The 15,132-nt window shown below is 57.9% G+C and overlaps 1 protein-coding gene across 1 annotated transcript in view; it reads left to right on the forward strand.

Annotated features, from left to right (window-relative positions):
* LAMC3 (laminin subunit gamma 3) overlaps positions 1-15,132 on the forward strand; it is a 55,206-nt gene that overhangs the window by 37,850 nt on the left and 2,224 nt on the right. The window contains exons 15-28 of the mRNA XM_086684294.1: positions 692-937; positions 1,796-1,949; positions 2,594-2,736; positions 3,217-3,395; positions 4,881-5,019; positions 6,032-6,237; positions 6,607-6,683; positions 7,171-7,305; positions 8,444-8,591; positions 9,606-9,749; positions 9,905-10,007; positions 12,527-12,726; positions 13,107-13,253; positions 13,359-13,458. Coding sequence (XP_086540420.1) covers positions 692-937; positions 1,796-1,949; positions 2,594-2,736; positions 3,217-3,395; positions 4,881-5,019; positions 6,032-6,237; positions 6,607-6,683; positions 7,171-7,305; positions 8,444-8,591; positions 9,606-9,749; positions 9,905-10,007; positions 12,527-12,726; positions 13,107-13,253; positions 13,359-13,458 — 2,121 coding nt within the window. The remainder of the gene's footprint in view (positions 1-691; positions 938-1,795; positions 1,950-2,593; positions 2,737-3,216; positions 3,396-4,880; positions 5,020-6,031; positions 6,238-6,606; positions 6,684-7,170; positions 7,306-8,443; positions 8,592-9,605; positions 9,750-9,904; positions 10,008-12,526; positions 12,727-13,106; positions 13,254-13,358; positions 13,459-15,132) is intronic.

Raw genomic sequence — 15,132 nt, forward strand, 5'->3', positions numbered from 1 at the left:
GCGAGGGGGCAGGGGGCCCAAGACAGGAGGACCCTGCACCCCACCCTGCCGTCACGCTGCGCCTCTGTTCCATAACCTTCCCCACATTTTCTGGCTCCCCTGGTCTGCAGACTCGAGGCGGATGTGGAAAGTTAGAGAAGTTCAGTCTGGCCCAGGCGGAGAGGTGCTTGAGGGGGATTTGGGGGTGGGGGGAGCAGGGCACTGCTGTGTGTAGAGAAAACAACCCCTGGGAAGGTCGCCTGGGTGGGCGCCAGCCCTGCCCCCCTCATCCCACCAGCACCCCGAGGGCCTCACTGGCGAAGAGGATGGCTGGCGGGGTGACAAGGAGGGTGACGACAATGAGCAGGCAGTGACGGCCACTACTGTTGTCGCACCAGGAGCTGTGCTAAGAGCTTTGCACAAATTATCTCACCAAGCCCTCTCCCCGGTCCTCCGCGGCGGCTGCATTACTGTCCCCGCCTTGTAGATGAGGAGCCGGAGTTCAGAGAGGCCCAGGGGCTTGCCCTAGACCGCACAGCCAGCTGATGGCTGAGCTGGGCCCTGGCCCTGGGGCCCTCGCTCTGATCCACAAGGAGACGCGAGGGCCGCTCGCTTTGGTTCACGCCCGCCCTCCCCCCCCCACCCCTGTGGAGACCCAGCAGCCCCCTCCCTCAGGCCTGCGCCTCCACGTGCAGCCCCCTCCCTTCCCCAGGGCGGCGCTGTGAGATCTGTGATGACGGCTATTTTGGGGACCCTCTGGGGCTCTCTGGGGCCCCCCAGCCCTGCCGGCGGTGCCAGTGCAGTGGGAACGTAGACCCCAACGCCGTGGGCAACTGTGACCCCCAGTCTGGCCGCTGCCTGCGTTGCCTGCACAACACGACAGGTGCCCACTGTGAGCGCTGCGAGGAAGGCTTCTACGGGAGCGCCCTGGCCCCTCGGCCCGCAGACAAATGCACGCGTGAGTACCCACCTCCCGACCCACGGTGAGGGGCGCGTGGTGGGACCCCTCTCCGCCAGCTCTAGCCATCAACTCCACGGGGCTGTGCAACCTTAGGCAGATTACTCACCTGCTCTGTTTCTTTGTCTGAAAGGTGTGGTAAGGGTTTGCTCTCCTCCAAGGGCTCGCTCAGCCTTGATCTAATCAACTGAGCCTGTGCTTTATTTATTTATTTTTTGCCTTGATGATTTAGCACTTACCTCCAGCTCCGCAGTTAGCGCCCATGACGGACCTCCATGGCCACGGCACTCAGCACATTTGTGCTGCACCCCCCCCCCCCCGGGCTCCCATCAGGGTGTTCCTCTCCGCCGCCTGGGTTCACCCTCAGCCCTCTGTCCCCACTCAGAGGGCCATACCTCGGCCCGTGGAGGGCTTCCAGAAATGCTCAGGGAGAAGTTCAGCATTTCCCCCAAACTTACTTGCTCCAGAACCCTTTCTCCACGTGCCACCTATCGGCACCCTGCCGGCCTCTTGTTTTATGGAGCCCAGGAGGGCAGGGTCAAGTGACCCGAGACAGTGGGTACAGAGGTCCACCCACGACTCCCTGGCCAAGTCTCTGGCTTTCTCTCCAGCCAGCGGGGGTTCAGGGCAGGCTCAGAAGAGCCCTCTGCCTCCATGATGGTTCTAGGCTGTCTCTCCAAGGACGTAGGAGATGGGTTGCGATTTGAGCCCGGCCCTAGAGCCTTTTTCCAGAAACAGCTTAGGCGTCTGGGCCGAATGTGAGTCATCTCTGTGTGCGCCCCATCTTCTCCTGGGCCCCCAAAGGTTGGATGGCGATCTGCCTGGTTCCCCAACACCGTTTTCTGCTTCCACCCCCAGCCTGCAGCTGCAACCCGGGGGGCTCAGTCAGTGAGCAGAGACCCTGCGACCCGGCGAGCGGCCAGTGCACCTGCCTGCCTCATGTGACGGGACGGGACTGTAGCCACTGCAGCCCCGGTTTCTATGACCTCCGGCCCGGGAGGGGCTGCCGGAGGTGAGTGGGGTGAGGCTGTGGGCGCCCTTCTCCCTGGGAGTGTCTCCAGGATGGAGGGCGTCCCGGGCAGCCTCCAGAGAGGGATCTGGCTTGGAATGTGCCATCCCAGGCTCCCCGCCAGGTACACCGTGCCCTGTACCAAAGGGGGACAAAGGGATGGTCCCTTGGGGGTCAGACTCGTGGCCCTGCCAACCCAGGATGTGGGCCAAGAACAGCCCTAAGGGATGTCCAGGTGGCCAGGGGGGGCCGGTTTGCTCTCTGTCTCCCTTCTCAGTGACGCTGTTGCTTGGTGAACTTTTTGGCCACAACAGCCCCTTCGTGCCTCTGGGGAACAGTGGAGGGCTCCAGGGAAATGCCCGGTGAAACAAACAGGTTTCTTCCTTGCAAGACTCCTCAGAGCCTTTAATATGCTAGTTGCATTGTGACTTCCCAACAGAGGGGTATAGTCTCCAAGATTTATATGTCCCCATAGCCTCTGTGGGGAGGGGAAGGAGTGGCATTTTGTGAGCCTGTGCTTCCCCGGGGGCACAGCTTGGGGAAAGCTGTTTGACATGTACGGACTTCGAGATGGGGCCTGGTGTGCAGAGGATGTGATCTGCAGTCCCGGCCGCTTGTCTCAGACCCGGTCCCTTGCCCTGTCATAGCTGCAAGTGTCACCCGCTGGGCTCCCAGGAGGACCGGTGTCACCCCAAGACCGGGCAGTGCCCCTGTCGTCCAGGCGTTGAGGGCCAGGCCTGCGACAGATGCCAGCTGGGTTTCTTCGGCTTCTCCATCAAGGGATGCCGAGGTGAGGAAGCTGGGTGCTTCCCGGCCACCCAGAAGGTGGGGCCTGAGGTCTCTGGGCAACGAGGGGCCACCAGCCACGTGGCAAGAGAGTAAAGGATCGGGTGGAGGCCTGTCTTCTAAGAGCAGCCATAGAAATATGGAGGGAGGGAGTGTAGGGGACCAAAAATCGAGTCCCAGGCTCCACTGCTAAATTCCTCTGTGCTGAGGCCATCGGGTCACCTCTCTGGGCCTTGGTTTCCATATTCGTATGACCGGATGGCATGGCAGTTCCTAAACATGGCAGGTTCTCAGACCCAGGGACACTGAAATAAGTCAGCTGTCACCTCCGACCTTCTGACTCAGTCTCCCAGGAAGGACTCAGGAATGTGGTTGAACCTCTGGCGGGGTGCGGGGGGGTCTGGAGTAGCCAGCTGTGAGGATGCAGGGGACCTGGCGGTTCTGACGTGAGGGCCCTCAGCGCCACCTGCCCCGGTCCCCCCAGCCTGCAGGTGCTCCCCGGTGGGGGCCGCCTCGGCACAATGCTATGAGAACGGCACGTGCTCGTGCAGGCCCGGCTTCGTGGGGTACAAGTGTGATCACTGTCAGGAAAACTTCTTCGTCACGGCCGGTGGCACACACTGTCAGGAGTGCCCGTCCTGCTACGCCCTGGTGAAGGAGGAGGTGAGCCCACCCATCCAGGCCCCATCCAAGACGTCGCGACCTACCTCCCGTCACTTCACACCCCCCCCCCCCACCACCACCACCACCGTGAGCACCAGCTCTGTGCTGGGCACCGGGAAATGACTGCTTCCCCATGGCCCTCTGGCCTTCTGGAACCACTGGTCACCTTCTCCCTGTGCTCACCCAGCCATCTGGCTGACGCCAGCCCTGCTCAACCCCCACCTCTGCTCGTCCCTATCTCCTGAGTGGACAGGAGAACAGCACCTGTCACCGGGTGTCCTTCCCAACCACCCAGACCCAGGTCTCACGCTTCCTCAAGTTCAGTGGGGACGAGACCATAGATGGCCCTTGGCGGGGAGGGTCGGGAGGAGGGCCAGGCCAGTTCCGGGGCGCGAGTAGAATTTTGAGCAGGGAGCCGGTGTGAGGCAGGGGTGAGGAGCATGACCTCTGGGGTTCCCCTCTCCAAACCCGTTAGTTGTCCCCAGCAGCAGGTAACAGCTTGGGTAAATTTCGTCTCTCTCTCCTGCTCCAAAATGGACACAGGCCTGCGACCCCTTACCTGAAACTGGTGAGACCAGCCTTCCGAATGGTGATACTGTCGAAAGACACAATGATGGGTGCTGAATATTAGCCACCCCCCTCCCCCCCAGCAGTGCCTGGGTCAGTCCCTGCAGTCAAACCCATTGATGTGTCCGCAGGAAAACAGACAAACGGTCCCACCCAATAAAAAATAAGGACCACCAACAGCCTAGGTCAGAACGGTTTTGCTTCTAAATGAGTTTAGAATATTTTTAACCTCATTTTGCCACCAAATAAGGAATGGAAAGCCCTGTGGTTTCTCAGAACATTCTGGACTTTGGACTCGAAGAGAGAGCTCAGGATCTGCATCTTCTGGCCCTTAGGGTGCTTACAAGTTGAACGAGAGCTGGTGCGTGGCCAGCAGCCGCTAGGGGCTGGCTCCTAGCAAGTGCTCTATAAATGCAGTCATTGTATGTGATTTGGGGGACGCCTGGCTGGCTCAGTCAGTAGAGCATGCAACTCTTGATCTCAGGGTTGGGAGTTCAGACCCCGTGTTGGGCATGGAGCCTACTTAAAAAGAATAAATAAATAAATAAATGCAAATAAAAATAAATAAAAAAAACAGTGCTAGGAGGCATTGCATGGCATACTCATTCAGTCAGCTGTATCCACCTACACCTGCTCTGTGGCAATATAGCAGGACAGACAGATTCTCCTGGGGATTCCCTTTCCATCCCTCTCTCAGCTAACAGGTGCCACGGGTGTGAGAAGGGAAGGGACCGCCATGAGGAAGGGTGGGCAAAAGCTGGTTCTTAAAGGTCTGGTGTGTCCTCAACTTTGATGCCCAGGATAAGATGGGAGAAGGGGACCATCAGGGAGGGAAGGCGGGACAGAAGCCAGGGGAGAGGTGTGCAGACAGGACTTCCAGGCCACCAGCCTCACATGCCCTTCTTTTCCTAACTCCAGGCTTCCAAGCTGAAGGCCAGGCTGACCCTGATGGAGGGGTGGCTGCAGGGGTCCGACTGTAGTGAGCCCTGGGGACCACTGCACATTCTGCAGGGAGAGGCCCCACGGGGAGACGTCTACCAGGGACGTCTGCTGCAAGGTGAGCAGGCAACGGGATGGCTGGCTGATCAGACACCCCCTTTGGAGACCTTCATTCTGGTCTCAGGATGCTTTGAAGGCTCTGAGCTCCGTCCTAGAAGAACTCACTTCCTGGGAGAGCCTATCCTCCCCAACTAAGTGGGCTCCTCCCATGACACAGCCTTGTCCCCACCCCAGGCCTTTCCTTCAATGTCCCCAACTCAGTTGCACTTTGTAACTCTATTAGTCTCTGACTATAACATCTATCCCCTGTGTCCCACCGGACTGTAAGCTGGGTGAGGACAGGAGTTGGGTTAGCTCATTAGTTCAGTCAAGCAACAAATAATCATTGAGGTGCTGTCCCGGGTGCTGAACAGGTAACATTTCTGCTGTCTTGACGGTTGGCCATTTTGCTCATTCCCCAGTATAGAATAGAAATAAACAAGCACGTGAGAAAAAAACAAAAACAAAAAAAACCTGTTATTAGAGCCAGGTGGAATTTGGCCTTGGGACACCGCAATTTATGAAGTATTGAAAATGAATTGACTCTTCTGTATAATTTCATGTTCATAAGCATTTATGCTCCTTTAGCAGTCAGGCATAGGTAAGCTGAGCACTTGTTAGCAAGACTAACGATCAGAACAGAGAGCTTCCAGATGCTGTGTGTTAAAACGACCATACCGACCCACACTGCAGATCACAGAGCTGACTCAAGGTGGGGACATTTCTGCTGTCTCAGATTCAGGAATTGCTTGTTGTGGCTCTAGCAGACCTGAGTTCCTTCCAGTCCCTCATCTGTGGCGGACTTCCTACGTGGGAAGCCTTGGGTCGTGATTTGCCTTCTCGGGGCCTCAGTCTTGGCATTTGTAAAATGAGAAGGCTCTTCCCTTGGAGCTGACTGGTAGTGGTTGGTGCTCAAGTCTGGTGACAGAGCTAAGCTGTGCCCAGGCAGAGTCCAGGCACAGATGGGGGCCCCCGAAGGTGGGTGCTTTGTGGTAAAGCATCAACTGCTCTGTGACCCTGGACTCATGCAGGAGCCCGGGAAGCCTTCCTGGAGCAGGTGACAGGCCTCGAAGGTGCTGTGAAGGCTGCCCGGGAGCAGCTGCGCACGCTGAGCAGGAGTGTCCACTGTGCCTGGGCCGGAACAGAGAAGACCTGCATCCAGCTGGCGGACCTAGATGCAGCGCTGGAGTCCTCGGAGGAGGAGATTCTGCAGGCGGCCCTTGTCCTCAGATCTCTGGTACCACGTCCTGGGCCCACCTGGCGACCTAGTGGCTGGGCTGTGCCTCTTTGGAGAGTCTCCATTTCATCTGCGGAATGGGGGAGGGGGGTCACACAGCACCCCTTCTGCTGATTAGTGGCATAATGTCTGCCTAGAACAAGGCATGTTCCAGGGGGAGAGTGAATGTCCATCGAATGAATGGTGGGTGTCATTACTGCTGTTTCTACGTTCTGGGATCTGCTCACCGGGTGCTGACTTTGAGACTACCTTTGAGCGTATATAAAATGACTGGCACAATTTAGTTCTGCCCAGGAATTTAGCCAAATGGGGCCCTTGCTCTTCAAGGATGGCCATCAGCTTCCTCCCCTCTCCATTTCTTCTCTAAAGGTGATTCCTCAGGAAGGGTCCAGCCAGCCCACCACCTGGAGCCACCTGGCCACCGAGGCCCGTGCCCTTGCCAGGAGGTGAGGCCCCAGGCCCCGGGAGCCTGGTGAGGTCTTGCCCACACAGTCTGGAAGGGAGCCCAGTCCTTCTCGGGGGCGGAGGGGCGGGTTCCCAGATCAGGATCAGCTGCACAGATGCCCCTCTGCCTGGATTCAAACCCAGGCCGTCCTGACCACTCTCTTCTGTGGTGTCTTTATGAGGGTGACCATATCATTATTGTCCAAACTGAGATTTTTTTGTGTGATAAGAGGCCCTAATGATCATTATGCCAGGACAACAGGCATAAACTCAATGTAACGGGCACGGGGGCATGGGTGGGTCCCTTCCCTGGGAGGGTCCCTTCCCATCAGCCTTTGTTGTGCATCCAGCAGAGGGAGAAGAAGAACTTGGCCTTTGGGGCTGGACTTTGGGATGATGGGAGTCCCACATGCTGGGAGGTGTGGATTTGGGTGCAGGCCCCCTTCTGCATGGGCTCCTGGTGACAGTCAAATGGGCATTTCCATACAGCCACAGGGACACCACTGCCAAGATTGAGGCCACTGCGCGGAGGGCCCTGGTCGCCTCCAACACCAGTTATGCGCTTCTCTGGAGTCTGGTGGAGGGCAGAGTGGCCCTGGAGGCCCAGCAGGAACTGGAGGACAGGTGAGGCCTCCCGGGTGTGGGTGGAAGCTTGAGTTGGCCTCCTGCAGCTGACGGGGCCTGGCTGGAGGCTGCTGGTTCCAGAATTGGCTTCCGTCCCAAGTCCTGACGCCCTCTGGGTGGATGGGTGGGGATGTCTGGGTGGTACCTTACAAGAACACATTTATGCCTGGGGGTTAAGCTCAGCCTCTGGAGAGAAGGGGTGAGAACTTGAACCAGGAGGGTCCGGAGCAGCACCTCTCTCTTTCTTGCCCCTGCAGCGTCCCCCAGCCCCACCCCAGACCCCACAGGCAGCTCCTTTCAGGCACCAGCTTCCTTCTTGGCCTCTGCTTCTCTCCTCTGGGTGACCCTCTTATATCCTCCTCAGTCAAAGGGTCAAGAGAGACCCAGCAAGGCCTCACTAAGTCCCGAGTTGACTTCCTAGATGAGAGAATGTGATTAGCCCAGCTCAGATCAGGTGCCCAGCCCTGAGCCCACTGGCAGGGGGTAGGGTGGGTGAGGTCACATGACCCACTCCCTGGGCAGGGGTGGGAGCACAGGCTCTCTGAGAAGTGGGGAAGGGATGAGAGACATAAGGGGGGGTCTGTGTCCCAGCTGTGCTCACTGTGGACTGGGCGGAGAGGGGAGGGTGTGGGTAGCTGGAGGGGACAGGAAACCTGTTCTAGGTGGTTAACTACAGCACCTTGAAGCTAAGGGTCTTCAGAGCCCAGGGCTATCCATTTATCTGGAGAGCCACACGCCCAAGGTCACCCCAGGGCAAGGCGGAGGCCTGGGCTGCTGTCCCTTCTCCAACACTAGGCATTTTCCTCTTCGTGATGCAGCCAGAGGCTCCAAATATTTGCAAAACATATGATTCTCGAGTGGAAACCAAGCTCAAGCCCCTTCAGAAGAGAGCGTTTGAATTGAATGAGTGAAGAAACAATGTGGTGCCTCTGCTGCCTTTTCCATTCATTGGAAAGCTGCGGAGTTAGTGGCCGAGTTAGCGGCCAGTCTCGGGGCCAGCTGCTGGGTGCCAACCCTGCAGAGGGCAGGTCTGCCTGGGAGGTTGCCAGAGGGCTCCTGTGGGGGTGGGGGGGGACATCCACAGGGAAGGAGAGCCCCGTGCCCTGCCCTGTGAGCCACCTTTGCTGTCTCCTCTCAGGTACCAGGAGGTCCAGGCCGCCCAGAAGGCGCTGGGCACGGCTGCCGCAGAGGTGCTGCCCGAAGCTGGGAGGGCGCTGGCCGCCGCGCAGCAAGCTGATGTGGATGCAGCCCTGTGCCCGGCCTCGCTGGCCGCCCCTGCAGCACTGGTCAGCCCCGCCGTCCTTGGAGCTCTGCATGGGGCGGGGGGCGGAGAATGTGGCAGCTGGGAAACCAGTGTGGCCCAGGCAGAGGCAGACGATGTGGCTTATTTTTAACTATATGGCAGTCGATGAACACGAGATAATCCACCTCCCTGGCTTGGCAGAGCACCTGCCTGGCACAGTTAGAGCTCGGCCGGTCTTTGTTGTTGATTGTGGTAATAATAGCAAGGGCAGGTGTCTTCTCCATAGTGGCATTAGCAAAGGCACCAGACGGACATGGGATCAAATCCCCAGCGCCACTGCTCCAGATCTGTGCCCTTGGCCAAGGTCACTTTCCCTCCCGGCACCCTCAGTTCATTCCTCTGCGAGATAGAGCTCACCCCTAAGGTAATTTTAGGGCTGCGTCCATGGGGGCCGGGAGCGGATTCACGCACAGTATGCAAAGTGGCCCTCGGCACCTCCGGACAAATCAGCTCCATTGTATCTCCCCAGTGATCCTGAAACCCCAAAACTCAGAAACTGCGCTTTAAGAAAGAGACTAAGCTTATACAAATGCCCTGGGGGCCAAACCTGCCTGGCCCGAAGCTGCATATTTGGGGTCCTCGCTTCCCTCACCCCAAACGTGAAGAGTAACATGCACGTTTTAAGGGGTTTGGCCCTGAACGTGGCCCCGGATGCCACCAAAGGTGTTAGATGATATTCAGCACCTCCACGGCTCTGCTTCTCTCAAGTCGGGAAAATTCTGAATTTGGAAATACGTCTGGCCCCAAAGTTTCAGCGGAGGTTGTGGACTTGGGGAAGGAAATGAAGGTCAGGGAGGCCTGGCTCCTAGTAGTGGGTAGGGCTGGAGTCTGAGACAGGTTCTCCAGCCTGGTGTCTCCCGCCCTGGCTCCCCTTCTTCCTGGGGTCCACAGGCACCTATCCCCGCCATTCCTGTCCCTGGGCGCCTCCCACCCGGTAGAGGATCTGCCCCACGGACCTTCCTGCCAGGCCCTGCCTGAGTCCATCATCTCCCTGCAGAAGTCCGAGGCCGGGGCCCTGGGCCTGAAGGCACAGGCCCTGGAGAAGACAGTTGCATCTAGAGAGCGTGTGGTCACCGAGGCTGCCGGGGTCCTCCAGGCCACCGCCCAGGCCGTGCTGCGGAAGACCGAGCCCCTCACACAGGTGGGCTCATGTCCTTTGAGGCAGGCACCTGGCCGGGCTGCCCCACGGGTGTCCTGGGGTGGGTGGTCCAGGAGAGGGAAAGGCAAAGACCCGAAATAGTTCCTCCCATCCCTCCGGTGTCTCCCACCTGCCGAGCCTCTCTCTTCTCTCTCCAGCTACGCCAGCAGGCCAGAGCTGCCCTGACCCGGGCTTCCTCATCCGTCCAGGCTGCCACGGTCACTGTCACGGGAGCCAGGACCCTGCTGGCCGACCTGGAGGGTATGCGTGCCTTGCCGAGCCCTGGGCTTCTTGAAGCATGTTTGCCCGTGACAGCCACCTGGACTCTTGCCTCAGCCGGGGCAGCCGGGCCACAGGAGACAGAAGTCCAGTTGCGTGGGCATAAGCCAAGCAGCACTTCCCCCCACCCCCGGCCGGGACCCCTCCCGGGGCTGCTTGACGTGGCCTCACACACCTCTCACCGGGTACTCACCCACACGGCTGTCAGCCATCAGACCACACACGGAGCCCGTCGGGGCCGAATCCGATGCCATCGACTATCCCTTCCTGGTCTCATCTGCCCTGGCCGGGGGTCCTGCCACCTGGTACAAACGGCTGCCACCGTCCAGGGTTCAGCTGGGGCTGCAGGGAGGGAGGCAGAGTTCTCTTTAGGAAGGGGGTGTGGGTCGATGCCAGTCCAGGTTTCCTTTGCGCTTTAGCAAAATGAGGCTTAAGTGGTCGCATTTCACAGATGTGTAGACCAAGGGAAGGGATTGGTGGTAACTGTCCCTGGGTCAGAGAGGTGCTAAATGGAAACCGTCCAGTGTTAGGATTCCCCAGCTCCGTGTCCCCCTGTGGCATAGGCTTCTCTGATGTCCTCTTTGCCCTTTATCCGTGGCTCTGCACCAACGAGCTGGATAAAACAGGAACACGCTCAGCGCCAGAGGCCCCTTGGGGTCTGAGACCGGAAGCCGGGCCCTGCTTGATCCCGGTTCTACAGACTTCCTTCCCGACCCTCCCCACTGCCTCTGAGAGATGTGGCTCCAGCCAGGGGCCCCTAGCCTCTGGGACAGAGGGTGAGCTGGTCAGTGCTTCCTATTGTCTAGGCTCCTCTGTGGCTCCTCTGTGGTCTGAAGTCTTGCTCACTCACCGGTCGGGGGCTTCCGATGGGGAAGGCGTGGCCCTGTGCACTTGGCTCTGAGTTGTGTTTAGGAAAACGTAAATCCAATGATACGTGGTGGTGGAATATTCGGATTTGGGGACATTAAAATGATCAGGGTTGCTAAAGCAACCCCTTCAGGGGGCAGGGGACTCCCGCACCCTCTGCTTGCCTACCTCCAGTGATTGTGTGCTCACTACCTCACAGGGCATCACCTTCTCACTGTTGGATATACTGCATGGAAATTTGCCTCCCTGGTGCAGTACTATGATCCACACAAGGACTCATCGCAAACCTTTAACCCCAGGTTCTTTCCCCCCTTCCTTCCCCTTTTCCGAGACACCCTCTGTCACTACCCGTTGGCCTGTGCCCAGGTGGCATTCAGGATGAAAGGAAAGTTCACGGGGTGAATTAGCCCAAGACATGATCTATCAAGAGTGGGTTTGTGTTCAAATAAGTTTAGGAAATGTCACTACTATGGCGCCTTCTTGAGGCCATACAGTGTGCCCCCATTAAAGGCTCTGAGAAGTCCTGCATTAAAGAAAACTGGTTCTTTTTATGTAAGCTTAATTGATGTTTTCTACTGACGTTTGTTAATACCCCCATAAAGTTAGTTCTCCGTGGAGTGTGTTTTAAGTAACACCCAATTTTGTGTACGAGAAGCAAAGTCGATCCTATTTCTGGATTATCTTCAGAAAAAGGATGTGGTATTCTGCCTTAGAAGGCTTGATTGTTTCAAAAATTTGACTATAATCAGTATTCCTGATTTCCCTTAGAATTTTATCTGAAAGGAAGGGAGAAAGTCTCTCTTCTTTACAGAGGGAAACTACTTCTGATTAGATAATAAAGCCTATGCACATTGTAATACCTGTCTTTTTATCTTGGCTGCTAGGAAGCTCAGAGGTAAATAGAGCATTCACTGCCTGCCACGTCCTTAGCCTAATTTTCTGGCACTTCTCACCCCTCTTTTTCCCTTCCTCATCCCCCCAATTACATATGGCCCTTGGTTTTTCATTTTAGCGGTCCAGTCGTTGACTTACCTATCACTGTAAGTTGCCTAAAGCCCTTTTAGAAACCGATGAGACACAAAAACAAAGAGCTGAGTGGATTTGCTGGGTCCTGTGCTGTGACTCCCCATCGGCCAAGGGTGACTTCCCAGCCTTGGCCCAGGCACTGAACACCGTGTGGTTTTGTGATTTTATTTTGTATATTCATTTTTATCTACTTGTTAACGTTTCTTTATTTTTGAGAGCGTGTGCGTGGGGGAGGGGCGAGAGAGAGGAGGACAGAGGATCCGAAGCCGGCTCTGTGCTGACAGCAGCGAGCCCGATGTGGGGCTCGAACTCACGACCCGTGAGCCAAAGTCGGACGCTCAACCCACTGAGCCACGCAGGTGCCCCGTGTACTTTTGTGATTATAATAAATTTCACGATATAATGCGAATCTTTACATTCACCGAGCAGTATGCGTCGCTGATGATTCGTTTGTTCCCCAGACGAGCCTGAGAAGGTTACACATGTGTCTCCTGCGTCTCGAACCTCCGCTCACGTCGTCTGAGGGTCGGGCGTCTGGTGGTGACTGGCCCTCGAGGGTCACGAGCCAAGAGCCCGCCCCGCTGACCCAGCCTGTCCCGGGTTTGCAGGAATGAAGCAGCAGCTTCCTTTGCCCAAGGACCGGGCCACGCTGGGGAGGAAGGCAGGTGTGGTCAGGGGCAGGCTCCTTCCAGACTTGAAAAAGAAGACCAAGCAGGCGGAGAGGATGCTGGGAAATGCGGCGTCTGTCTCCTCCAGTGCCAAGAAGAAGGGCCGTGAAGCCAAGACGTTGGCTGAGGACAGTGCTAAGGTCAGGGCCACCGATATGACAGCGGTGACGTCCCTGCCTCCTGGGCCTGTGGGTGGGCTATCCTACAAGGGCAGAGTACCAGTCCGGTGTAGGAACTTAAATCCCGCGACCAGGAACCTCACCTAGATCTGCTGGGCTTTGCTCCCCAAACTTCTAGGCTCTTGCTTTTGAACCGGGGCCGAAGTCTAGCCCAGGTGCCTCCCCCAGCCCCCACTGACTTTGTGCGTGTAGCCGGCACCCGGGACACGCTTGTGGAATGAATGAACGATCTGGTGCGCGATTCGATGACTGCTTGGCGTTACTGTTGGACGTGCTCCTTACCTCTGAAAGGACTTACTCCACTCCCCCTCTTCTCCCTGCCTCTGCTGCCCACCCCCCAGCTCGCCAGGGCCTTGCTGAGGGACGGGAAGCAGGAGCATCGCCGGGCAGGCCGGCTGTCCAGCCAGGCGCAGGCGACGCTCCGACAGGCCTCGCGGCAGGTGCTAGCCTCACAAACCCGCCGACAGGAGCTGGAGGAAGCTGAGCAGGTACGTGGGCCCAGACCCCCCCCCCCCTACACACACACCCCCCCCCCATTTCCTTCTGGCCCCGGAGCCAGCAGGGTGCCGCTCAAGCTTTCCCTCCCTCCCAAGGTGGGTGCCGGGCTGCGTGCCGTGGAGCGGCAGATCTGGGAATCGCGCACGTCCCTGGAAGAGGACGTCCGGGCCTTGTTGGAGCTACTCGCCAGGCTGGGTAAGGAGACCCAAGGCTGGGCCCGGATCCCCTGGGTCCCTGGAGCACCTCGGGGACCTTCTGTGAGGCTCAGTCCTAGAGATTTCCTCCTTGCCCTCGTCTACACAGGGTTCCCCCTCCTCCCCAGCCACAAGCATTTGTAACAGCCCCAGGCCCCCATGCGAGGTGGGGCTGGTGTCCATTCACTGTGTGCCCCCAGGGGCCACTAGTCTGGGGGGTGGAGAGGGAGACACGGAAAACTCATCACACACACAACGTGTGTGGGTACCACAGGGGCAGATCGGCCCTGAGTGTTGAGGGTTTCAGAGGAGGAGAGAGGATGTCACAGAAGCCATCTGGCATCGAGATCATGTGCTGGGGCTTGGCCGTGAGACCTTGGGAAAACCACTCTGCCTCTCTGTACCTCAGTTCCCCCATCTGTATAATGGGAGTAACGCTCGGGTCACTTAGAGGCGGTTGCCACACTGTGGGGTGCGAGTCCGTCAACAGCAGCTCTCAAGGAGGAGGAAGAATCGAGAAGAGCCTCAGTAAGGAGGCATTTCAGGGTGAGGGGGACAGCCCCCACCAAAGCATGGAGGCCTCGGAGCAGGGGAAGGGGTGGGGGGACAGCAGGTGTGCAGTGTTAAAAATTGTGGTAAGATACACATAACAGAAAATCTGCCGTCGTGACCATCTTTAAGCACACACTTCAGTGGCCTTCAGCACATTCACAGTGTTTTGCAGCCATCACCACCATCTGTCTCCAGAACTTTCCCGTCTTCCAACCCAACCACTCTGCACCCATCGGATGTGAATTCCCTGTGCCCCCAGCCCCTGGCCCTCCCCGTTCTCTTTCGGCCTCTATGAACTTAACACTCTTAAGGACCTCCTATCCGTGGACTCACACAGCATTTGTCCTTCTGTGGCTGGCTTCTGTCCCTTAGTGTCACGTCCTCAGGCTCACCCGCGTACGGCATTTCATTTATCATTATTAATAAGGGGAAGAATCACCACATTCTGCGTTTTGCCTGCATGCCAGGCCCACGCTAAGCTATTTGCACACGTGATCTCCCGGGATCCTCATTCTCCGATTTCGAGGCAAGGATACAGATTCGCTTGCCATTTTGCAGATGGGCAGTCTGAGGCTCGGAGAGTTTCAACGGTGTGCCCAGGGCCCCACAGCCAGGCGGTGGGGAAGCTGAGGTTCACACGCGGGTCTAACCAATTCAGAGTGCCCGCTTGTAGCCACCGGTCCATACCCAGCGCCAAGGACCCGGAGTACAGGACACAGTGCCCAGCACAGAGCAAGCGCACTGTGAGGGTAAAGCTGCTTTGGCGATTGCGATCATTTATTTGCTCGTGCTGGTGCCGTGCTTGAGTTGGGGCTGCAGGAGTGGACAGCCCGCAGCTGGACCCCACCCCGGTGCCTGGGAGCCCCAGAGGGCACGTGGAGTGTGCCGGCAGCCTGAACCTGAATTTGCTAGAAGGCCGGGCAGTTTGGACTTCCCTGTGGATGGTGGGGCCTCTCGAGGTCTTTGCAGGGAGCAGGGCCTGCCCAGGCTGGCAGGGCTCGGCTCTCCTCTGCCTCTTCCTGCCCCTGTTTCGGCTCCCGCCACTGCCTGCCCTCCGACCGCCACCCTCATTGCCCGGGAAATTCAGGGCTAGCGAGAGCCCTAGGCCCATGGGGATGCCGTG

Source organism: Puma concolor, chromosome D4 (assembly GCF_028749965.1).
Source record: "Puma concolor isolate L17-30 chromosome D4, mPumCon1.1.hap2, whole genome shotgun sequence".
Lineage (NCBI taxonomy): Eukaryota > Metazoa > Chordata > Mammalia > Carnivora > Felidae > Puma > Puma concolor.